We start from the raw sequence: 23,637 nt of genomic DNA on the forward strand, positions 1-23,637 counted from the left end.
GCAGTCACGGCGGGGGCCGGGGTGTCCCTGAAATCCCCTTCTTTTCCAGACTCCCTAGAGATTATTCCGCCCCCAAGGAGGAGACCCAAGCTCCGCGGAGCGCGGCGGGTCTGCGTCTTCGCTTCTCCTCCTGCCTCTCGCTTCCTCCGACCCCACCCTGAGTTCTTTCCCCTGACGATGTCGAGAACCCGGGCGCCGGCTGGGGCTGGGGTCTCACTGGCATCGGAGCCCCCCGAGCCCCCCGGCAGCAGCGAGGCGAAGACCCGGGTGGAGGCGGCCGGGAGGGCGCAGGGGGAGGGAGGAGGCGCGGGAGGGAAGCCCCGGCCCGCGGGCCCCACCCACAGCCCCCCGGACACAGCTCCGGGTCCCGGCTCGAGCTCCGCGCACTCAGGGCGCTGCGCGCGGGAAGGCCCCGGACGCGACCCAGGGGAGCCGGGGCTGCAGCCGCGAGTGCACGTCCCGCCCCCGGGCCCAGCGACCGCCCCCGCCGCCCAGCGACCGCCCGGGCCCTCGGGGGCGGGGACCGCGGGCCTTCCTGGTGGCGCGGCAGCCGGGCGGCTCCTCCTTCCCCGGCCCTGGCGTGGAGCAGAGGGACACAGGTTTCCACGCTGGCGCCCGGCGACCGGGTGGGGCTGCGGTGAGTCCCAGAGGCCCCCGCCCCGCAGCTCCAGGCTTCCTCCCCGCTGCCCCCCGCCCGCCGCCCTCCCAGCCTCCAGTCGCCCCCCTCCAGCGACTCCAGCCGCCCCATCCTCCCTCCCGACCCCCGCCTGCCCCAGTCGCCCACACCCCCGAGACCCCCACCCGCCCAGTGCCCCATCCCCCCAGGGCCCCTGGCAGCCCCAGACTCCCTCCCCCATCCCGCCCAGCGCTCCCCCCTCACCACACCCACCCCGCCCTCGTCCCCACTTCCACTTCCCACCGACAGACGCAGGTCCCGACCTCAGAGGGTGGGGGCAAGACCGGGGTTGTGGGGGCGGTCGTTGGGAAAGCAGGGTTAGGACTGGAATCTAAGGTGCCAGGTGGGAGAGACAAACTTAGGGACTCAGCTGGGCTCCCGGAGATCAACCTCAGGGGTCTGAGCTCCGTTCCTGGGCGTTTTCCTCCTAGGAGGGGCCTCAGGAAAATCGGGGCTGCCCAGCTGGTTCTGCAACTCCCCCCAGTTCTGAGGGAGGCTTCAGGGGATTACAGACGGTCTCAAGAGGGCGGCTCAGCCAGTCCCGGGGCCCCTGAATCCCCATCAGGCCGCTCAGGCCCAGCCCATGGAGGACTCCGGCGAGGACCCCACCACGTTTGCTGCCCACTCTCTGCCCAGTGACCCCCGTCTCTTGGCCACTGTGACCAACGCATACCTGGGCACACGAGTGTTTCATGACACGCTGCACGTGAGCGGCGTGTACAATGGGGCTGGCAGGGACACGCACCGGGCTGTGCTGCCCAGCCCCCTCAACGTCCGGCTGGAGGCCCCTGCAGGGATGGGGGAGCCGCTGACCGAGACCTTTGCCCTAGACACCAACACAGGTATGGCCGCCTGGCCTGCCTCACCCCTGCCCCAGACATTGTTCCAGGCCAGTGGGGGAAATCCCACCAGCACCTCCTGAGTTTACACAGGAAGTCTCACTAACACAGGAGGCCCCAGAGGCCCGCAGAGTCCCCCTTTCCCTCTGCCTGGAGGCCTCCTGTGCAGCTGTAGCAAGAAAGAGCAGCCCAGGGTCCGGAGGGATCTGCCTCATTGTGGGGAGAGGCCACGGTGGGGGGTCCACTCCTGCCCCAGGGAGGCCGTAGCTTGGCCACCCACCTGGAGTGGTCCTGCCTTCCCTTCTGCCTCCCCAGGCTCCTTTCTTCACACCCTGGAGGGCCCCCACTTCCGGGCCTCGCAGTGCATCTATGCGCACCGCACACTGCCCCACGTCCTGGCTTTCCGTGTGTCCATCGCCCGCCTGTCCCCGGGGAGCGGGCCCATCACGCTGCTGCTGTCCTCAGCCTTCTCCCCGGAAAGCCCAGACCTGGACCTGCACCAGGGTCCTGACTTCCAGGGAGCCCGGTAAGGAGGGGGCTAGATTTGCGGCCAGGGAGTTCAGGAGGGAGCTCATCCCTGAGCCATACTCTCACAGGTACCTGTATGGCCACACCCTCACCCCTGAGCAGCCCGGGGGGCCACAGCAGGAGGTACACATGCTGTGGACACCAGCACCCCCAGACCTGACCCTTGGGGAAGGTGAGGAGGAAAGGACATGGGACTTCCTGACGGTGGTGGGCGGCAGCCGGGCTGAGGCTCAGGCCTGCCTCACTGAGGCCCTGCAGCTGCAGGCCAGGGGAGCTCTGTACACGGCTCACGCACAGGCCTGGGCCCAACTCTGGGCAGAATGTGGCTTGGACATGGTGGGGCCCCTGCCGCTGCGCCAGGCCCTGCGTGGCTCCCTCTACTACCTGCTCAGTGCCCTACCCCAGCCCAAGGCCCCAGGATACATCTGCCATGGCCTCAGTCCTGGGGGCCTCTCCAATGGGAGCCGTGAGGAATGCTACTGGGGCCACGTCTTCTGGGACCAGGTGAGCATTGTACACCCAGCACCAGCCACACAGCAGGCGACACATGGAGGTCCACGGTCTCTGCCCTCCCTGGCATCAGGGCTGTGGCTGGGGAAGCACAGGGACTGTGGCAAAAGGGAAGGGGCCTGGAAAAGGTGGCATCTCAACAGGAGGGTGGCAGAGGAGTGATCTAGGTGAGGGGAATGGAAGGTGCAGAGACCAGAACTGAGAGGGCCTGAGGCACCTGCCAGGGCGTGGGGAGGGGCCCCCACCAAGGCGAGAAGGGCTGCAGACCCAGGTCGCCAGGGTTTATAGGCAGCAGTGTGGTGCTTGGCGTTTACCTGAGAGCCAGTGAGCTGCAGAGACCTATCAGGACGGGGACCTGTGGGGACTGGGAATACCTGTGTGGCTGCTGCGTGGAGCCCGGTGCTGGAGGCCGGCGAGGGTGACGGGGGCACTGAGGGCACAGGGTAGAGGGGCGTGATGGCTGCTGGGCATGCAGGTGTCGAGAGTGACGGCGCTGGAGCTGAGCCTCCCTGTGCCGCTACTGTGGCGTTTCTTTGATGAGGCTCCCAGAGGCGTTCACTGCGGGCCGGCCGGCCTGAGGCCGCCCATGCCCATATTCCGGCCGAGCCTCGGAGGCCACACAAACTCTGGCTGGGGAGGCGAAGTGTGGGGCTGAGGACCAGAACTCCAGGAGCCTCTGGGCTGGAGACAGAACTGGGTGGGCAGGTGGGGAGGGTCTGCAGATCTGAGTGGGCAGCAGAGGAGGAACCCAGCAGGCGCCAGCAATGGAGCTCTGCCAGGGTGGAACGTGGCCAGCAGGGGCGGGAGCAGTGAGGGCCTGCCCGGCCCTAGAACGAGGGACTGTGCTCTCAGGACCTCTGGATGTTCCCGAATATCCTGATGTTCCACCCCGAAGCCGCCAGGGCCATCCTGGAGTACCGCATCCGCACGCTGGGCGGGGCCCTGGGGAATGCCCAGAACCTGGGCTACCAGGTGAGGGGACCTGGGCACTGGCCACAGGGCCTTGCAGGGCCTGCAGCCCCCACACCCCTCCCAGGCATGTATCCCTCTCCCCAGGCCCCCTCTCTGGACAGAGCTGGGATGTCCTAGATTCCCCACCCTGAGGCTTGTGGGGCCTCAGCAGTGTCCCCCCCGCACCTGAGAGAGAGAGGAGGTGGGAACCGCAGCAGGGCTGGGACCCCACTTTGGCCCAGGACCCCCTGGGGTGCCCCTGCTGCCCTGAGCCAGGGTCAGCACTGGGTGAGAACTGGGCAGAAGCTACGTGGCCCCCAGTGAGGACTTGCAGTGGGCACATCTCGCAGTAGCATCCACCAGGGTACGTGGTGCAGGCCGTGCCCCCCTCCTCCAGGGCAAGGGCATGGGAAAGTTGATGGGCCACCCCTCGCCTCCAACAAGGCCAAGTCTGCCCCCTCCCAACCCCTCAGGGAGCCAAGTTTGCCTGGGAGAGTGCAGGCTCCGGCCTGGAGGTTTGCCCTGAGGACATTTATGGAGCCCAGGAGGTCCATGTCAATGGGGCCGTGGTGTTGGCCTTCGAGCTGTACTACCATACCACCCAGGTGAGGTGGGCCTGCCTCCCATTCCTGCAAGGGGGCCAGGCAGCTGGTGTAGTCCCCACTCCTCGTGGCTCTATCTGGGGCCGGTCCTGGGAAGCTGGCTGAGGACGGGTGTCTCAGTGCCAGGCCCTGTTTGGGGCCGGTCCTGGAAAGCTGGGGCTGAGGACAGTTGTCTCAGTGCCAGGCCTTGCTTCTGGGCACAGACAGGCCACTGGGAATGAGAGTGACTGGGGCCCTGGCCTCTGTGCTGTCTCCTGCTCCCCAGGACCTGCAGCTCTTTCGAGAGGCTGGTGGCTGGGACGTGGTCAGGGCTGTGGCCGAGTTTTGGTGCAGTCGTGTGGAGTGGAGCCCCAGGGAGGAGAAGTACCACCTGAGGGGTGAGGGCCACGGTGGGGAGGGGCTCAGGGAGGAAGGGTGGATGTTCCCAGACTCGGCAGATGTTTTCAGACACCTCACGTGTGCCAGCCCCACGCTGACCGCCAGCGTGGAGGGAAGGCCTCTGAGGCTCTGCACTGAGCACCATCTTGGACTTGTGTGTCCAGGAGTCATGTCCCCCGACGAGTACCATTCAGGGGTCAACAACTCTGTGTACACCAACGTCCTGGTCCAGAACAGGTCAGACACAAGATCCCCTCACCTCACCCCGCCCCTGCCCCAGCTGGAGACCTGCCCCAGTGCCCCCACTCGGCAGGCAGCAGCTGGAAGCGCAGGGGTTGCAGCCTCCCCCACCTACCTCCACCTCCAGCCTGCGCTTTGCTGCTGCTCTGGCCCAGGACCTGGGTCTGCCCGTCCCCAGCCAGTGGCTGGCAGTGGCTGACAAGATCAAGGTACCCTTTGACGTGGAGCAGAACTTCCACCCGGAGTTCGATGGGTATGAGCCTGGTGAGTGACCCCTTCAAGGCCTCCTCCCCTGCCGTCAAGACCCTCGAGTCTGTCCTGGAACACCCTCCAATCAGCAGCACCTCCACGTAGGAGAGGTGGTGAAGCAGGCAGATGTCGTGCTCCTGGGATACCCGGTCCCCTTCTCCCTGAGTCCTGATGTTCGCAGGAAAAACCTGGAGATTTACGAGGCTGTGACATCCCCCCAGGGCCCCGCCATGACCTGGGTGAGCACCCTGGGGCTGGGGGGTTCCTGCCTCAGTGGCTTCAGTCTTCTCTGCCCACGCAGTGGGCCTCACCCCGTGTGTCCTCTTACCTCTGACCGCAGAGCATGTTTGCTGTGGGCTGGATGGAGCTGAAGGACACAGCGCGGGCCCGGGGCCTCCTGGACAGGAGCTTTGCCAGCATGACTGAACCCTTCAAGGTCAGCCTGGCCACGCCTGCCTCCACTGGGCCCCTCGTGGTGGGAGTGGAGCCGGGCCTCAGAGCAGGCACGGCAGGGTGCACCCCTGGAGCTTCCTGCCGGATCTTGGGACAGCAGCCCAGAGAGGACGGTGTCCGGGGGGTCCTGGTGTCAGCTGCCCTTGCCCCTGCAGGTGTGGACGGAGAATGCAGACGGGTCAGGTGCTGTGAACTTCCTGACAGGCATGGGGGGCTTCCTGCAGGCGGTGCTCTTCGGGTGCACGGGGTTCAGGTAAGTGCAGAGGCTGGCAGGGGGCAGCCCATACCCCCACCTGCCGCCTCACAAACCTCTCCTCCCGCAGGGTCACCCGAGCAGGTGTGACCTTTGACCCCGTGTGTGTGTCGGGGATCTCCAGAGTGAGCGTCTCTGGCATCTTCTACCAGGGAAACAAGCTCAACTTCTCTTTCTCCGAGGACTCCGTGAGCGTGGAGGTCACGGCCCGAGCAGGGCCCTGGGCTCCCCGCCTGGAGGCTGAGCTGTGGCCGTCCCAGGCCCGCCTCTCCCTGTTGCCAGGTAGAAGACCACCCCAGCCCCCAAGAGAAGAGCCCAGGCACCTGTGACCACAGGCTGTGCCCCTCAGCCTGCCTCTCTCCCTACAGGACACAAGGTCTCCTTCCCCCGCTCGGCTGGCCAGATACAAAGGTCACCCGCGAATCTGCCTGGGAGTTCCAGCTCCGGGTTCCCTGGGAGGACTTTTTGAAGATGTTGGGTACCTGCTCCAGAGCCGCAGGGCCCCCTCTGGGTCACCCTTGTCGGTCCCTCCAGCCCCACTGAGTCACTCACCGTGGACCCTGCCCCTGAACAGTCAGGAACGTTGGCTTCAGAAATGCCTCTTCCTTCCCTCTGGCCACTCCTGCACCCACTCCTCCTGGGCACCCTCCTAGCCTGCCACCCCTCACCTGCAGCCAGGCTCCCAGGGAAGGTCCACGCTGCTTGGCCTGAGTTCAAGGCGTTCTGCCTGTGGCCTGGACTCCCGTGGACCCCCGTGGGCAGGTAGCTTCCCCGTGGCATCCCCACGCCACCTCTGCCTGCCCCTGTGGACTGATGCTGTCACGCACCGTCCCATGGCACCGCCCCGAGCTCTTGAAGCCAGGGTCTGAGCCGACATCACCTCTGGCCTCTCATCCCCTACTCTCCTGAGAGCCGTGGTCACAGCGGCCGGCCGCTCTGCTGAGAAGGCAGAGAGGCAGGTGCAGGCCTCAGCGGGGACAGCAGGGATAAGGGCACGAAGGAAGGGGACTCGGCCCCCTTCAGAATTCCTCCAGACTCTCAGATGCAGCTTTGCCAAAAAGGAACTTTTCACGCCATGCGGCTGTGGAACTTAGTCTCAATCCCAGGCTCCTCTTGACTCTGGGCAGCTTTAATCAGGTTGGGCGGCCTCTGCCACAGCGTGGGGTGGGATGGCCGTCTTTCCTCAACCATGCAGCTTGTGAGGATGGGTGGGGGAGTGGGAAGTGGGAAGTCACCAGAGAACAGGAGAGGGATTTGAGAGCGAGACCCCAGCGCTCTCCACAGACCAGCCAGAGGGGCTGGAGCCAGACGTGCATGGGTTCAAGGCCCTGGCCCTGCCCAGCCTCTGTCTCGGGGCCTCAGCCCCAGTTTCCCAAGAACAAGATGTGACGGCGTCTGCCGCCGAAACCCTGACGAGGACCAGGCCCCCTGCTCTGCGGTCAGCCTGAGGAATTAAAGCTTTGGTGCTGGGAAGAGCATTGTTCCTCCGAGGAATTGTGCTTCCTTCCTTCTGAAGTAAGGGCCGTGCCCTGGGCCCCATTTCTCCTTCCACTTGGGTCGGGAAGCACAGCAACTTTGAGGCTCACGCTGAGAAACGTGGGTCCCCTCGCGTCTGCGCCTCCCTCCTGCACTGGTGCTGCCGCCGCACCCTGTCCTCAGAGTCTCCTTCGGATGGAGACTCAGGGAGGGAGGGAGGGAGGCAAGGACGCCTGTGGAAACCTCTTCCAGGCAGCTCTGGGGTCTGGGGATCAGGAGGCCTGGGTCTCCCAAGGCCTGTCTCTGCCACTCTCAGCGGCTGCCAGAAGCAGTGTGTGGGGGATGCGTGTCTCCAGTGCAGCGCACCCGCGGCCGAGACCAGCACTCAGAGGTTGGCCGGGAGTTCTCTCAGGTGCCCTGACAGGAGCCGCGTAGAGTGCAGATGGCTGAGACCTGTGGACACCGGGTGTCTTGCGGCAGCTTGCTTGCTGGGGCTCACGGCCACAGTGGAGAGGGGCTGCGGGTCAGGGTGCAGCCCAGCGTGCGGTCCAGTGCCGGGCGCGAGCCTTGGGGAATGCAGCCTGATGCCTCCATGTGGCTCCCCAGTCCCCTACAGGCTCCCTCAGCTGCAGAGCTGGGTCCCATCCAACGCTGTCACTGGGCAGCGAGAGGCAGGTTCCCCGAGGGAAGCATGGGCCCCTTCTCCCACCAGGGTTGTCCCAGCAGGAGCTCATCTTTGCAGTCCCAGAGCCAGGGTGATGTGTGCACAGGTGTCAGGTCGGTGGGTCGCCCCGTGCCTGCAGGAGAAATGTGGCCTGAAACCTGCTGCATGTGCATGCCACACAGGTGTGTGGTCACCTCTGCACATCCTGAGGTGACCTTTTTGGGGGGTTGTGATGGCCAGTGCATGTGTGCCAGCCTGGCTGGTCAGGGTTCATCCGCCTGCCCAGGAGTCTGAGCCTGAGGCAGGGAGGTGCTGGTGACTGTTCCCCCAAGGTGGCTCACCCACAGCACTGGGCACGGGCCAGGTCGTCCCTGCCCCTCAGTAAGCCTGGGGACTGGCAGACCGTCTCATCCCTGGGGACATGTATCCAGCCACACATGGGCTGACCCCCTCCCAGCCTCAGCATCCAACACAGTCTGGTCCCTTCTCAGGCCATCCTGGGGCTCAGGGCTGGCACACTGTCTCTATCCCAAGGCAAGCATAGGTGGGCACACTGCCCTTGTCCTTGGTCCACCGTGAGACTGGGCTGGGCTGGCCGGGCCTGCACTCAGAGTCCTGGCCACACCTGCTGTCGGCTGCAGGCATATCACAGATAGGGAGCACTGCCCAGGGCTCCAAGTAGACCAACTAGATAAAGATTCCCACCCACAGCCCAGGAAGATCCAGCAGGCAAGGGTGAGGGAAGGGCCCCGGGGTGGGGTGCTCAGAATCCCAGGCCACTCTGCGGTTAAGCACCACCTCCTGGCAATGGCTGGCCTCAACGAGGCCCCAGGGCCTCCCTGCAGCCCACGGTGTGCATGTCCCTGGCACTCTCCCATCACCAGGCTGTGGTGGGGGTGTGTGGGGAGGCAGTGGTGCACAATGCAGGTAAAATCATATGAGAACATGCACCCCATGGTGCATGCACCCATACACCAAGGGACTCAGTGCAGGTAAAATAATGTGAAAACAAGCATCCAGCACCAGGGGACTCAGAAAATGTCACACACACACCCATTTTCTGTCTTTCTGGATAGTTTGGTTGGTGTGTGTGTGAGAGAGAGAAAGGGGAGCTGCTATCCTGCCCACATGTGTATGTGTGTGTATCCAGCCCCGCCCATGGGATGGTCCCCGCCCTGCCTTCCCAGTCACCCTCACTGGCCCAGGAGGGAGGGAAACCACCGTGGGGACTGGGATTTCTCAGAATTAAGGGGGCGCGCAGGGTCATAGGGACAGACAGAATGACCCAGAAGGAAGGAGGCGTACACCAGACCCCAGATGGGGCCCACACACAGGCACGGACCCTCACGCAGACTTCGAGCACACGCATGTGCACAGAGATGGGACGGGCACACGTGGAGTTGGGACGCACCCATGATGTTCTGGGGCACAGGCCACTAAACCACAGAGCAGCAGAGATCAAAGGCCTGGGCTTCAAACTTAGTTTAAAATACTCGGGGCCTCCACCCCATAAGCCACAGGCCGCCAGTGGCTGAGAGAAGCGGGCAGTGGGGGCAGGGCAGGGCTGCCAGGGGCACTCGCACCGTTCACTCAGGGTCGGCCGTGGCATTTGGCTTTGCTGGTCCCTAGGGCAGCTCCTTCCCCCACACTAGGCAGGAAAGAGGCCCAGGCGGCACTTTCTGGAACCAGGCACTTTTAATCGTGGAACCGAGGGGCCTGGAGTGTGAGGAGGGAGGGGCAGGGCTGGGGGCAGAGTTAGGGCCCGGGAACCCTCAGGTTAGGGTGAGGACCCTGGGGTCTGACTGGGTCAGCGTTAGGTTCCCATGTTGGGGCTGGAGGGCCCCAGGTTCAGGATGGGGCAGGGATGGAGGCCCCACAGAAGGAGGGCCAGGCTCCGGGGAGTCAGTATTGAGCCCCAGGGGCAGCAGCCTGGGGTCAGTGTCCTGGGGCTGGGACAGGACCCAGATCAGGACCCAGCCTGTCAGTCATAGTCCCCATCGTCAAATTTGGTGCTGAAGAAGGCGGCAGAGTCCTTGGCCAGCCGGGCCAGGTGCAGGGCACCAGTCACCACCAGCCCCAGGAGCAGCAGGGGCGGCACCAGCGTCCACATCGCGGCCAGGATGTTGTAGCACTTGGCCTTGGAGCCAAAACGCCGCGCCGCTTCCAGGTCGCCAACCACCTTCTGATCTCGGGCCTGCAGAGAGACCGCAGGGCCAGATGGCTTTGTGTCCTTGGGGCCTGGGGGCCATTCCCCACCCCCACCCAGGGCACCTGGAAGGCCCCTGCTGGACCCAAAATCTGGATGGAGGGTTGTGGCCTGAGGAGATACTCCCCGGGGCCCCAGCTATGGACCCAGGGGCCCTCCCAGGCCAGTGTCAGCCTATCAGAGTTCTCTACGGGTGAGGGTCCTCCAGGGTGCAGAGACACCCCCAACCCTGACACCCAGGAGCTGAAGTCAAAGGGACCTCTGTTCCAGGAGACCCCAGCACGTGAAACCCCTTGATTGCAGAGACCTCTGTGGGTGCCTCCCATGGCCTCTGTGCTCTTGGACACGCCAGACCCCCTTAAGAAGAGGCCCCGTGTTTAATGGAGAGGCCCCTGGCCTTGCCTTCCTGAGGAGCTCCTTCCAGGCCATACTGATGGTGTCCCCTTCACAAGCGGTACCCACAGAGCCCCTCAGACAAGTGGAGCCCCCCGCCGCCCCCAGCACGGTGAAGACCCCCACGGAGCTCCCCACCCGTCCCCCCCCACCTTGGTAGGGCCCCCGCCCACCTTGATGGAGTAGGCCAGCGCCAGGAAACCAAGGCAGCACAGGTTCAGATAGAGGGTGCTGAACACTGACCAGATCAGGTGGTCTCGAGGTGGGGGGTGCGGGGCCCCCAGTGTGAGGGCTGTGTGGGCACGGGCCTTGCTGGGCGTGGGGGCCCGGGGGTCCTCGCGGGGATACGCGGTGTCCATGGGTTCCAGCGCCGTCTCTTCCACACTTAGACTGGTGCTGGGAGGGTGGGCACCCACTCACTTATAGCCCTGCTGCCCTCCCAGCCCAGCCCCTCCATGCTATATATAACACAAATTACAGCCTGCAGCCCGAGGGTGCGGCCCGCCCCTTAGCCCCCACCCCAGGAAGCCCCGTCCGAGGCTGCCGTGGACCACCCAGCAGGGCCCCTCCTGCCAGACATCCCCCCTTGGAAGGCCACTGCCGGGCAGTGGCAGAGACCCCCACCCACACACCTCATCCCCCCACCCCCATCAAACGCAGTGGGCAGACCATTGGCCAGAGCCCCCTCCCTCCAGGCCAAGAAGGGTGGGAGGTGCTGCCTCAGGGCCACGGGTCTCACAGTTCAGGGACGTACAGGAGCCCCCTCCTCAGAGCCAGAGCTGCTGACACCGCAGCCCCTCCATTCCCAGAACTCAGAACTCAACTCTGCCCCAACACTCGCCGAGCAGGAGCACCAGCGCCGGGCCCTAGGAGCGCTGGCGTCCCTGCAAGGGGGAAGAGGAGGGCGGCTGTCAGAGGGCGCGCGGGAGAGGAGAGAACCGCGTGGGGGGAAAGCCAGGGGGTGCAGCCTGTTAAGAACCCGCAGGGGACCCCCAGGGGCCAGCAGCAGCTGTTAACACTGGTGGCCGGATGCAGGGAGCCTGTGGGCGCCTGTGGTGGACACTCCCCTCCTCAGCCTCCTCGGCTGCCCTCCCTGATCCCAGAATGTCTGTGGTGAGTGGTCCTGCTTAGGGCTCAAGGTCCGCCCCAGTCTTGTCTCTGTGGCTGCAGATGCCTCTGCGTGCTGACGGCTCACATTTATGTCTTCAGCCCAGACTGACCCCCAAAGACATTGGTTTGGTCCCCAGCTCTGGACTCACACACTGCTCTGTGGACCTCCACCCACTTCCCAACGATAGACCCCGGATCCTCCCTCCAAACCTCCTGTGCCCAGCCTTCCCGCAAGCAGTGGTGGCAACTGCACCCGGCCAGAAGGCTCAGCTTCCCAGTCTCGCAGTCGTCCACACTCCCGAGCGCCTGGGACTGAGCTGCCCTCCCTCCTCCAGGACCCGCACTCGCCACCGGCAGGGGATGGTTGGGTAGGGGGTTCCTTGCTGCTGTGCTTGAACCTGTGAACCCCAAATATCTGAGACAGGTCTCCGTTAATTTAGAAAGTTTGTTTTGCCAAGGTTGAGGACGTGCCCATGGCTCAGGCTCAGGAGGTCCCGAGGGTATGTGCCCAAGGTGGCCGGAGCACAGTTTGGTTTTACACATTCTAGGGAGACAGGAGACATCTGTCAACATGTGTAAGATGAACATTGGTTCAGCCTGGAAAGGCAGGACCACGCAAAGCAAGGCGGGAAAGACTCGAAGTGGGGGGCGCTTCCCGGTCGCAGGTACATAAGGGACGAAGGTTGCATTTTGCATTCTTTTGAGTTTCTGACTCGCTTCTCCAAAGGAGGCAATCAGATAGTCATTTACCTCAGTGAGCAGAGCGGTGACTTTTTTTCTTTTCTTTCTTACTTTTTTTTTGTGAGACGGAGTCTTACTCTGTCGCCCAGGCCAGTGCAGTGGCGCTATCTCGGCTCACCGCAACCTCTGCCTCCCAGGTTCAAGCGATTCTTCTGCCTCAGCCTCCCGAGTAGCTGGGATTACAGGCACCTGCCACCACGCCCGACTGGTTTTTGTATTTTTAGTCGAGAGGGGGTTTCACCATGTTGGTCAGGATGAAAAAAGCTAACTGTGTAAAGTATTTAAAGAGGTTTGTTCTGAGACAACTATGACTGACCACGGCTCATGACACAGCCTCCCGAGTTCCTGCAAATGTACCAGAGGTGGCCGGGCTACAGCTTGGTTTTATACATTGTAGGGAGACGGAAGTTACGGGCAAAGACATAGATCAATGCAAGTGTCAACGAAAAGAGTCCAACTCTGTGAAATATTTGAAGAGATTTATTCTGAGCTATATATGAGTGGCCATGGCCCGTGATGTGGCCCTCAGGAGGTCCTGAGAACATAGGCCCAAGGTGGTCGGGGCACAGCTTGGTTTTATACATTTTAGGGAGACATGAGGCATCAATCAAGTCCATTTAAGAAATACATTGTTTTGGTCCAGAAAGGCAGGACAACACAAAGCCTGTGGGGGGGCGGGCGGGGGAGGCGGCAGTGTTCCAGGCTATAGGCGAATTTAAACATTTTCTGACAATTGGTTGAGTTTGTCTAAAGACCTAGGATTGGTAGAAAAGGAGTGTTCAGATTAAAATCAAGATTGTGGCTGGGCATGTAATCCCAGCACTATGGGAAGCTGAGGCGGGCAGATCACAAGGTCAGGAGTTCAAGACCAGCCTGATCAACATGGAGAAGCCCCATCTCTACTAAAAATACAAAATTAGCCGGGCGTGATTGTAGCAGGACGAGCGGCAGACAAAACGCCTCAGACACCAAGTTAAAGAAGGAAGGGGTTTATTTGGCCGGGGCATCCACAAGACTTCTGTCTCAAGAGCCAAGCCCCCCCCCCCTCGAGTGAGCAATTCCTCTCCCTTTTTTTTTTTTTTTTTTTTTTTGAGACGGAGTCTCACGCTGTTGCCCAGGCTGGAGTGCAGTGGCACAATCTCGGCTTACTGCAAGCTCCGCCTCCTGGGTTCACGCCATTCTCCTGCCTCAGCCTCCTGAGTAGCTAGGACTACAGGCGCCCGCCACCGCGCCCGGCTAATTTTTTTTTGTATTTTTAGTAGAGACGGGGTTTCACTGTGGTCTCGATCTCCTGACCTTGTGATCCGCCCGCCTCGGCCTCCCAAAGTGCTGGGATTACAGGCGTGAGCCACCATGCCCGGCCGTCCCTTTTTTTTTTTTTTTTTTTTTGAGACTGAGTCTGGCTCTGTCGCCCCGGCTGGAGTGCAGTGGCCGGATCTCAGCTCACTGCAAGCTCCGCCTCCCGGGTTTACGCCATTCTCCTGCCTCAGCCTCCGGAGTAGCTGGGACCACAGGCGCCCGCCACCTCGCCCGGCTAGTTTTTTGTATTTTTTAGTAGAGACGGGGTTTCACCGTGTTAGCCAGGATGGTCTCGATCTCCTGACCTTGTGATCCGCCCGTCTCGGCCTCCCAAAGTGCTGGGGGGGCTTAGATTTTTATTTTTGGTTTTCAGTCAGCACTCCCGTCCAGTCGGGGGCTTCAGACCATGAAGAGGGAAGGTGTCCCAACAGCACAGCCAGACACAAATCCCAGGACATCCTGTGTGTGGGGGAGACACAGCCCAGGATAGAAGGCGTGTGGAGGCCTGGACGTGCCTAAGTCCTTTGCACTCACCCCAGCCAGCAGAAGAAAGAGGACTTAGGGACCCAGGCCTGACGACAGACTCCTGCAAGTGGGCATTAGTATAAGACATTAGTGGCCGGGCGCGGTGGCTCAAGCCTGTAATCCCAGCACTTTGGGAGGCCGAGACGGGCAGATCACGAGGTCAGGAGATCGAGACCATCCTGGCTAACACGGTGAAACCCCGTCTCTACTAAGAAATACAAAAAACTAGCCGGGCGAGGTGGCGGGCGCCTGTAGTCCCAGCTACTCGGGAGGCTGAGGCCGGAGAATGGCGTGAACCCGGGAGGCGGAGCTTGCAGTGAGCTGAGATCCGGCCACTGCACTCCAGCCTGGGCTGCAGAGCGAGACTCCGTCTCAAAAAAAAAAGACATTAGTATCTTACTTTCAGGGCCGGCAGTGGTGGCTCACACCTATAATCCTAGCACTTTGGGAGGCCGAGGCTGGCAGATCACCTGAGGTCGGGAGTTCAAGACCAGCCTGGCCAACATGGTGAAACCTCGTCTCTACTAGAAGTGCAAAAATTAGATGGGCAGGGTGGCAGATTACCTGTAATTCCAGCTACCCCAGGAGGCTGAGGCAGGAGATCACTGGAACGCAGGAGGCAGAGGCTGCAATGAGCAGAGATTGTTCCACTGCACTCCGGCCTCGGCACCATAGCGAGACACCATTTCAAAAAGAAAAAACACTTTACTTTCGGGATACAATTGAGGCAGGAGAATAGGGTCTGGAGGCCATTTCACACTGTCTTCCTGGAATTAGGAAGTCTTACTCCCTTTGCAAACCCCCACTTCTGCATGGCAGATGGGAAATTGAAAGTACCTCTGATTGGCTTTTTCTAATCAATCAGACATTTGCATAGGACTGTACCCTTGTAACTTAATTGAAGCTTCTGATAGGAGGACAAGTCTTTCCATAGAAGTGCAACTTTGTAACTTCACTTTAGCCTCTGATTGGTGGCTTTCTGCAACGATTTCATTTTCATTTTAAAAAATCATTTTTTATTTCCAAAAATAATTTCATTTTGAAAAAAATCTCTGCTTTTGTTGCTTCATTCTTTCCTTGCTTTTGTGCATTCTGTACAATTCTTTGTTCAAAACGCCAAGAGCCTGGACATCCACTACCAATCACGCAATCCTTGCTGCGTGGCCTGGAAAACATCCAGTAGCAAGGGTGTTTAACGTCGAGAAGCACTGTGATTCGACAGTAGACACAGTCGTTGTTAAAGTTAAATCTTTTAAATCTTACAAATTATCAATAAAATTTATCCTATAGAGCCAAAGTCATCATTACTCAAACACATCACTCTGCAATTACACGGCTGCACGCTACTGTCATGTGAGCTCCGGAGGTCACTGATGTGGACCTGACCACCCGCTGCGGTGAAAGGCTACAGCAGGGTGAGCAGCCGCCCATCTCTGCAAGTTCCACCTGCAGCGATGTCCTCTGGGGAGTCTGGCCTGGTGGGCAAAGGAAAATGGGCCCATGTGGCACATCAGGAATTAAACAGGTCGCACTGCACACAGGCCTGCAGGCCACGCTCCTGCCCTGTGAACCCTCCCCTGCCAGCCCTGCCCACACTGCCCCCTCTGACCTGCCAAGTGCACAGCATCAGCTCAGTTTGCCACAGTAGCCTCTGCCAAGGAGGGTCCAGGAAGAAACCCAGCGGCCACACAAGGTGTTTCCACAGGGAGGACGTAACCTCAGGAGCTGCTCAGCGGCACAAACCGGTTCATGAGAAAAACAGGTGGCAACTGCAGGAAGCAGCTGGCACCCGTGTGAGGACCCAGGGAAGAGGCAGAGATGATCAGAACCTGGAGATCTGGAGGGCGCCCCAGGGACCAGACACCCAGAGCTCTGGGCAGCGTGGGTGCCGCTGGGCCGCGTGGAGCGGGTCTGGGAGCCTTCACCCAGGTGGGCCTCCAGGGTAAAGGGCCATGGCTCCTAACTCCACCATCCAGGCCTCTGCCACTGGCATCCCACAGACCCCTCTTCCGTCAGTGCTCCCCAGAGTCCCCGTTCCTGGGCCTGGAGGGCTCCTTTGGGACAGGCAGCACTGGCCGCCAGGCCTCTGACCTGCACCAGGAGACACGGGGACCTTTAGCCCCCACACCCGCACGGAGCAGGACTGCAACCCCAGGAAAGGACAAGGCATTTCAGCAGATGAGGCCTGTGACAAGTGAGGCGAGGGCTTTGGGGGAACTGCTGTGGGACCTGGCGTGTGGAGGCACCAGCACAGGCCTGGCAGGAGCCCTGAACCAGGACAGTGAGGTCCTGCAGCTGCTGGCCTGCGGTGTGGAGACTCCCAACGTACGGGAAGTCTCCAGGACCCCCACAACCCTAACAAGATGAGAAATGTGCTCACTTGGGCTCTAGAGAGGAAGCCCCTCTTAGCCCTCAGCCCCTCCTTCCTCCCCGTCCTAAAGTAATTTGATCCTCAGGAATTTGTTCCGCCCTCATCTGGCCCCGGCCAACTCTGCATTTGACAAATGCCAGGAAGAGGAAACTGCTGAGAAATCGAAACTACTGGGGAAAGGGAGGGCCCACTGAGAACCATCCCACTAACCCGACCACTACTGGCCTTCGCAGGACACCATGAACCACACGGTCCAAACCGTCTTCCCTCCTGTCAACAGCGGCCAGCCCCCCAGCTATGAGATGCTCAAGGAAGAGCACGAGGTAGCTGTGCTGGGGGCGCCCCACAACCCTGCTCCCCCGACGTCCACCGTGATCCACATCCGCAGCGAGACCTCCGTGCCCGACCATGTTGTCTGGTCCCTGTTCAACACCCTCTTCATGAACACCTGCTGCCTGGGCTTCATAGCATTTGCCTACTCCGTGAAGGTGCGTATGGCCCCAGGGAACGCTCAGAGGGTCCCGGTGAGCCTGGAACTCCACCTGTCCAGAAGCTGCCCGGGGTGGGGACTCGTATGTCCCTGTGAGTGTGAGTTTGTGTGCACCTCTGTCCCGTGTGTGCCCACGTCAGTAGCTTTATCTGTGTGATCTGTGTGTGTGTGGCTTGGGGAATCCACCCAGTGCAGGTCTAGGAGGAGGCTCCAGGAGGCTGGCTGGCTCAGAGTTTGTCCCCAGCGATCCACTAGCCCAGAGCAATTCTCCCTACAGCCCAATACCAGAAATTACACCCTCACCTTCCAGACTGGCACCCAGGCTCTCCCAGAAAGTGAGAAGGGAACTCACAGGCGACTTCACCCCGTGGTGGGGAGAACAGCCTATGCTGGGGCCCAGGCAGAAGGAGGATGAGCCCCGAGGCCCCTGGGGAGTCTGAGCCTGGTGAGGAAGGGAAGGAGGTGGTCCCTGATCTCAGAGTGGGGAGGAACCGGGGGGAGTGGGAGCCATAGCACATGGCTCTCAGCGGAGGGATCCTGCTCCCCTCACCATCTCTTCTCCTCCAGTCTAGGGACAGGAAGATGGTTGGCGACCTGACTGGGGCCCAGGCCTATGCTTCCACCGCCAAGTGCCTGAACGTCTGGGCCCTGATTTTGGGCATCCTCATGACCATTCCGCTCATTGTCATCCCGGTATTGATCTACCAAGGCCATCGATAGATCAGGAGACATCATTCAGGCGAGGAGCTCTGCCCATAACCTGTGTCCCACGTGCTCCACCTTCCATTCCTGGTCCTGCCCCCAGAGCTGAGTCCTGTATCAGCCCTTTATCCTCACACACTTTTCTACAATGGCATTCAATAAAGTATACATGTTTCTGGTGCTGCTGCGACTTCACCTGGGGAGGGGTCCTGCTGGTTCTAAGATTAAATGTAACGCCAAAGGTTCTTGCCTTAGCCACGCCACCAAAGAATTGGTGTGTCGGCTGCCTGCGACAAGTGATGGAGACACGGACCAAGAGAAAAAGAAACTGTAGGCTTTATTGAGCAGAATGACAGTACAAAGATTCCACGGCGTGGAAGGGGTCCCAAGCGGGTAGCCACTGCTGGTTTTGGGTGATTGCCTCTTAAACTCTTTAAGGCGGGAAATACATGCGGCGGGAAAATATTACCAGAGCAAGAAACAAAGGCAGTAAATTATTTTGTGACGTGTCTTAGATTTTGAGGAAAACCGGAATTGCAACTTACGTTTTATCTAATTTTATCTATTTTATGACCTTGCAGCGGCATAGCAAAGGAGACAGGATCTCACAGGACTTTACAAAGTATGTTCACAAAGAATTGGGATTGGGAGCATAGATAAGGTCTGCTGGTCACAGAAAAAGGGGTTTTTAACATTCCTTTTAGTTTTAGGGGAGGGGGAAGGAAGAGGGAGAGAGGACACAGGAAGCTTACAGCAGAATTTTCGCTGTTTATAGCTTTCTTGGGGAAGAAAACACATAAACAAATCCTGGTGTTAGGAATACTTTAGGCATATATCTTCAATACTATTCATCTAGGACCTAAAGGAGAGCCGATGCAGGAGACAGGGGTTTCACAGCTTTCTGAGCCCCTACTCGACCCAGGATGCGCAGCTGGCCCCTTCTTTCACGAGCAGTGTGGTCAGCCCCTGCACTGCCCCTTCTGGCCTCTGCAGCTCTTGAGGACTGGGCAAGTGCTCAGGCCTTCTGGTTTCCGGCCTCCTGCTGTGGGCAGCAGCTGGATCCAGGACCCTGGGAGGAGTTCCTGTGTCCTGGAAGTCTCAGCTCCGACTCAAGGTGGGCTCTTTTCGGGAACGTCAGTGCTGAGTCGGGGACACCCTGGGCCCAAGGATACTCTCTTGGCCTGTCAGCAGTCCAGGCTGTAGGCTGAGGACAGAGGGAAGGGCTTGAGCCCCCAGCAGGGCTAGGAAAGGGCAAGGTGGCACCGGCTCCCCAGCTGCTCCCAGGCCCTGCTCTGTGGTGCTGGGGACCTGGCTTTACTTCCTCGGGGTGGAGGGAGCACCGAGCTGTCTGGAGCAGCCAGTCCTGCACATGTGGGCGGCTCAGGCCCTGTGGGAGCGAGGGGGTTTTGTGCCCAGGGCAGCAGCTAAAGGAGCCCCGGGCCTCGTAGCCCGTCCTGGGTGACCCAGGTGCTGCTTCGTGGCAACTGCCGCCTCCAGTCCGGCGGGCATCGTCCCTGATCCCCCGCGGTGGGGGCAGCACAGGAGCAGAGGAGCTGCCCTCATGGAGGTTCCCTCCACCCGGGTCTGACCCCTGGACAGACTCCCCCGCCCCGACCTGGTTACAGCTCCCTTCCCCGGTTCGGTCTCCGGTGTGGGCGTCTGGGGTGCCCCGTGGGCAGCCGCGGTGGGAGCTGGGGTGGCCACGCGCGCCCGCCCCGCCGTCCGCCCCCGACTCCAGGTGTGGATCTACTGCCCCTCCCCACCCGCACCCGCCCCAGACCCGGAGCCGCGCTCTCGGCCCAGGGGTCCAGGCGCCCTCTCCCCTCGGGGGTCTCCCGGACGTGAGTTCCAAAGGCGGCGAACTCCGAAGTGGGCCCGGGCGGGAGGCGCGCGGCCGCGCCGGGCGGGGAGGGAGAAGCGGCGGAGGCGGGAGCTCAGCGGCGCCCCTGGCGGCGGCCGGCGCAGGTGCAGGTCCCGGAGGAGGCTCCGCCCGCAGCCCGGACCCCGGGGGGTGCGCGGGGCGCGGACCCCGAGACCCGCAGCGCCTGACGAGCACGGGCGTCCCTCTCCTCCCCCTCGGGCACGTCCCCGGCCGAGCCTTCCGGCCCCGCTCTGGGGCTCCCACCTCCCCTTCACCCGCGGGGGTCCCGATTTCCGCGTCTCCGGGGCCCCTCCCTGGGCAGGGGCTCCAGCCTGAATCCAGGAGTGACCTGTGGGAGGACTTGGTGGTCCGGGAATCACCCTGGGAGCCCGGTCCTGTGACCCCATAATGGGTTCTCTTTGCGCTCCGGGACAGAGCCCGTTGGTCGCGTCGGGGCAGGGGACTTGCAATAAGGAAGGTGGAATTCGCGCAGAGCCGGCTGCAGGGGAGACCCGAGTTTTGTTATCACTCAAATCCGTCTCCCCCAAAACGTGGGGATCCGCGTTTTGAAGGATGATTTGGTGGGGAGGCGGCCAGTGAGTCAGGAGTGCTGACCGGGCCGGTTGGAGATGAAGCCTTGGGGGGTCGAAGCTGTCTTCCCACCCCTAACCCAGTTCCTGGGTAGGGGCCACAGGACCAGGGGAGCCAGATTGTGGGTCTGGGTGGTGGCAGCTGATCCAGTGAGTGCACGGGTCTGTAAAGTATCTCAGACTCTGATCCTAGGTTCTACAGTCGTGCTGTGATCCTCGGGAGCAACCTGGGGGCTGGCGGGGTCAGAATCTTCCATCCTCCAGCTGCGTGACTCCTAAACCATCATTTCTAATCCTACGGCTAATGTGTTAGTCCTGCAAAGGCAAACTAGTCCCCAGGCAAGAAGGGGGCTTGGTCAGCCTTCATCGATAAACGCTTCTCCCCAGATTAGTTTAGGCGAAGCCCAGGGATGAGCAAGGACAGCTTGGAGGTTAGGAGCCAGACGGAGTCGGTTAGGTCAGACCTCCTTCACTGTCGTCATACTCTCAGTGATGACTTTGGCAAAGGTGGTTTCATTTCCATGCCTGCCCCTCAGAATCCTGCCTCCCTCTTGTGCCCTGCAGTTTCTTCCTCCCTAAACCACAAAACACCTTCCACAGGAAATTGAAGCCGCACCCTGTGGGGAAAAGAAAGATCAGACTGTTACTGTGTCTATATAGAAAGAAGTAGATATAAGAGACTCCATTTTGTTCTGTATTTGAGATGCTGTTAATCTGTGACCCTACCCCCAACCTTGTCCTTGCAAGAGACAGGTGCTATGGTGACTCAGGGTTTAAAGGATTTTGGGCTGTGCAGGATGTGCTTTGTTAAACAAATGCCTGAAGGCAGCTTGCTGGTTAAAAGTCATCACCATTCTCTTAATCTCAAGTACCCAGGGACACGTACACTGCGGAAGGTCACAGGCACCTCTGTCTAGGAAAGCTAGGTATTGTCCAAGGTTTCTCCCCATGTGATAGTCTGAAATATGGCCTCGTGGGAAGGGAAAGACCCGATCATCCCCCAGCCTGACACCCGTGAAGGGTCTGTGCTGAGGAGGACTAGTATAAGAGGAAAGAAGGCCTCTTGGCGGTTGTTGGCAGTTGAGATAGAGAAAAGCATCTGTCTCCTGCCCGTTCCTGGGCAATGGAACATCTCCGTGTAAAACCCCATTGTGTGCTCTGTTTACTGAGAAAGGAGAAAACCGCCTTAGGGTGAAAGGTGGGACTTGCTAGAGCAATGATCCTAAAAGGTTTATGGAGATGTTTGCATATGCATATCAAGGCACGGCATTTCCCTTTAAACTTATTCATGTCACAGAGAACTTTATTCATATGTCTTACTGCTGACTTTCTCCCTACAATGATCCTATTATCCTGCCACTTCCTTTTCTTTAAGATGGTAAAGATAATTAACAATAAATACTAAGGGAACTCAGAGACCGGTGCCGGCATGGGTCCTCGGTGTGCTGAGCGCCGGTCCCCTGGGCCCACTTTTTCTGTATACTTTGTCTCTGTGTCTCATTTCTTTTCTCAGGTCTCTCGTTCCACCTAACGAGAAATGCCCACAGGTGTGGAGGGGCAGGCCACCCTTCACACCCCACTCCGCAGTCACATGTGGCCTTTGATAGGAGATCACAAAGCCTTGCAGGGAGTTTGTTTAGGCAGCCCTCGATGTCTCAGAGCAGGCTCCATCCACATCCACCCCTGGCTTGCCGGGACCCGGCCACAGTTTGGTCTAAGTGGCCTGGGATGTGGTTGGGCCTGGCAGTGGCCTGTTGGGATTGGGTGGAGGGTGGCGGGGATGGTGTTCGATTTGGGGAGGCCCAGCTGTGACTCCTAGCAAGGGTGACGGCGAGCTCTTCATAGGAAGTGTCGACGCTTCTGCAGGCTGAGGGGTCTGGCGACCTGGATGCAGATTCCAGATGATCAGGCCAGATAGCCGGCCATGTGTCTGCCCCAAGGTACTCTCTAGCAGCCCTGACTCTGGCAGAGTACATCTGCCTAGGATGGGAGTTTAACCTTCATATTCGTTTGTTTTCACACTAGTATAAAGAACTGCTTGAGACTGGGTAGTTCATACATTAAAGAGATTTAATTGACTCACATGGCTGGGGAGGTGTCAGGAAACTTACCATCACGGCAGAAGTTGAAGGGGAAACAGGCACCTTTTCCACAATGCGGCTGGAAGGAGAATGAATGAAGGATGAACTACCCAACGCTCTTAAAACCATCAGATCTCTAGAAAACTCACTCTGAGGAGAACAGTATGGGGAACCACCCCATGACCCAGCTCCCTCCACCTTGTCTCTCGGGTGACATATGGGGGTTATGAGCATAACGAGGATTATAAGTGAAGACGAGATTTGGGTGGGAACACAAAGTATAACCATAGCACCTTCTTTGGAGCTCATCTATTTTTGGGTGTTTGTGTACCTGTGTTTTGGGAAAAATAATAAATGCAGACTAAAATCAATAACCCCTCCGTACCCATTACCAGCATCCACAATGCTCACCTTCTGCCACTTTCTCATCTATGCCCCCATCTGAGATTAGATGATAGCTCATCGTCTTTTAGATTTTTAGGTAAAACTTACGTTAATAGGGGCAAATCCCATCTGTCCAGTTTTGAAAATGTAAAACCACCTTGTGAAAAATTATGTTGTTAGCAGCAGAATGTATCTGAGTCACAGGGCATGAAAATGTTAGTGGTGGCAAATCCATGTGGCTCTGCAGCAACCTCAGTTCTTGCCCCCTCAGAAGAAAGAATTCGACTGAGGGGCATAAGGCAGAAGGAGAGACCAAGGCGAGCAGCAGGAGTGGAAGGAAGGAACCGCACTGGGAAGAGGGCAAAGTGAGCAACTTAAGACATGAAGTAAGCAGCTGGATCTTCGACGTGGGTTTTATGTGGTGGCTTCTGCGTCTTCCGCCCCTTCTCCGCATTCGTCTCTTGGCGCGGGCTATCTGCAAACACGGTGGTCTGCCAGCACTTGGGAGTGGCTGCGTGCAGGGTGTTTGCTGGAGCTCTGCGCGTGCTCACTTGGGGCCTTCTTCCCCTACCAGCTGAAAGCTCGTGGGAGGTCATTCGCCAGTTAAACCAGCCATTTGACCTCCTCATGCGCATGCCGGAGCCACTCACCCAACTCCTGAGGTCTTACTGGGAAGCTGCTGACCACGTTTCGGGTTTTTTCTATCTACTGGGAGACTGCCTTTCCTTGGCACTGGTCACTACCAATTATTATTTTAGAGAAACGGTGTAACAACCATCTGACCATCACCTGAGGGGTCGCCTGACATTCCTGGTTGGGGGTGGGAAGCGCTCTCCTGTCCTGCTGAAGCCGCAGGAGCTACCTACTGTAACAGTATCAGTGAGAAGAATTATTGAAACTGTGAACTGAGCTAACCCACCCCCCATCTTGACATTCCCTTAATTATTCCTGGTTTTTGGGGCCAAACTGACTTTGAGAGACATATAGGCTATTGTTTCAATGACAATAGGCCTTGTCCAAAACTCAGCGGCTCGTCATGATTGGGGACTAAACTCTGATTTTTTT

The 23,637-nt window shown here is 59.7% G+C and overlaps 3 protein-coding genes and 1 pseudogene across 3 annotated transcripts; 3 read left to right on the plus strand and 1 right to left on the minus strand.

The window, feature by feature from the left end:
- The first annotated feature begins 483 nt into the window (after positions 1-483).
- LOC105494123 (protein-glucosylgalactosylhydroxylysine glucosidase) lies at positions 484-7,169 on the plus strand. The gene is made up of 14 exons (XM_011762249.3): positions 484-637; positions 1,108-1,518; positions 1,831-2,041; positions 2,112-2,547; positions 3,406-3,525; positions 3,978-4,109; positions 4,372-4,483; positions 4,649-4,721; positions 4,852-4,988; positions 5,079-5,212; positions 5,314-5,409; positions 5,582-5,679; positions 5,750-5,961; positions 6,048-7,169. The coding sequence occupies exons 2-14, from the start codon at positions 1,260-1,262 to the stop codon at positions 6,146-6,148; spliced, it is 2,121 nt and encodes a 706-aa protein (XP_011760551.2). The 5' UTR covers positions 484-637; positions 1,108-1,259; the 3' UTR covers positions 6,149-7,169.
- Positions 7,170-9,800: 2,631 nt separating this feature from the next.
- Positions 9,801-10,777, minus strand: LOC105494125 (interferon induced transmembrane protein 5). Its single transcript, XM_011762252.2, has 2 exons — positions 10,592-10,777; positions 9,801-10,013 (listed from the first exon to the last, which is right to left on the minus strand). The coding sequence occupies exons 1-2, from the start codon at positions 10,775-10,777 to the stop codon at positions 9,801-9,803; spliced, it is 399 nt and encodes a 132-aa protein (XP_011760554.1).
- A 5,841-nt stretch (positions 10,778-16,618) lies between these two features.
- Positions 16,619-17,836, plus strand: LOC105494124 (interferon-induced transmembrane protein 3-like). Its single transcript, XM_011762251.2, has 2 exons — positions 16,619-16,952; positions 17,522-17,836. The coding sequence occupies exons 1-2, from the start codon at positions 16,704-16,706 to the stop codon at positions 17,672-17,674; spliced, it is 402 nt and encodes a 133-aa protein (XP_011760553.2). The 5' UTR covers positions 16,619-16,703; the 3' UTR covers positions 17,675-17,836.
- LOC105494171 (uncharacterized) lies at positions 17,826-21,289 on the plus strand (annotated as a pseudogene).
- Positions 21,290-23,637: the final 2,348 nt, after the last annotated feature.

Source organism: Macaca nemestrina, chromosome 12 (assembly GCF_043159975.1).
Source record: "Macaca nemestrina isolate mMacNem1 chromosome 12, mMacNem.hap1, whole genome shotgun sequence".
NCBI lineage: Eukaryota > Metazoa > Chordata > Mammalia > Primates > Cercopithecidae > Macaca > Macaca nemestrina.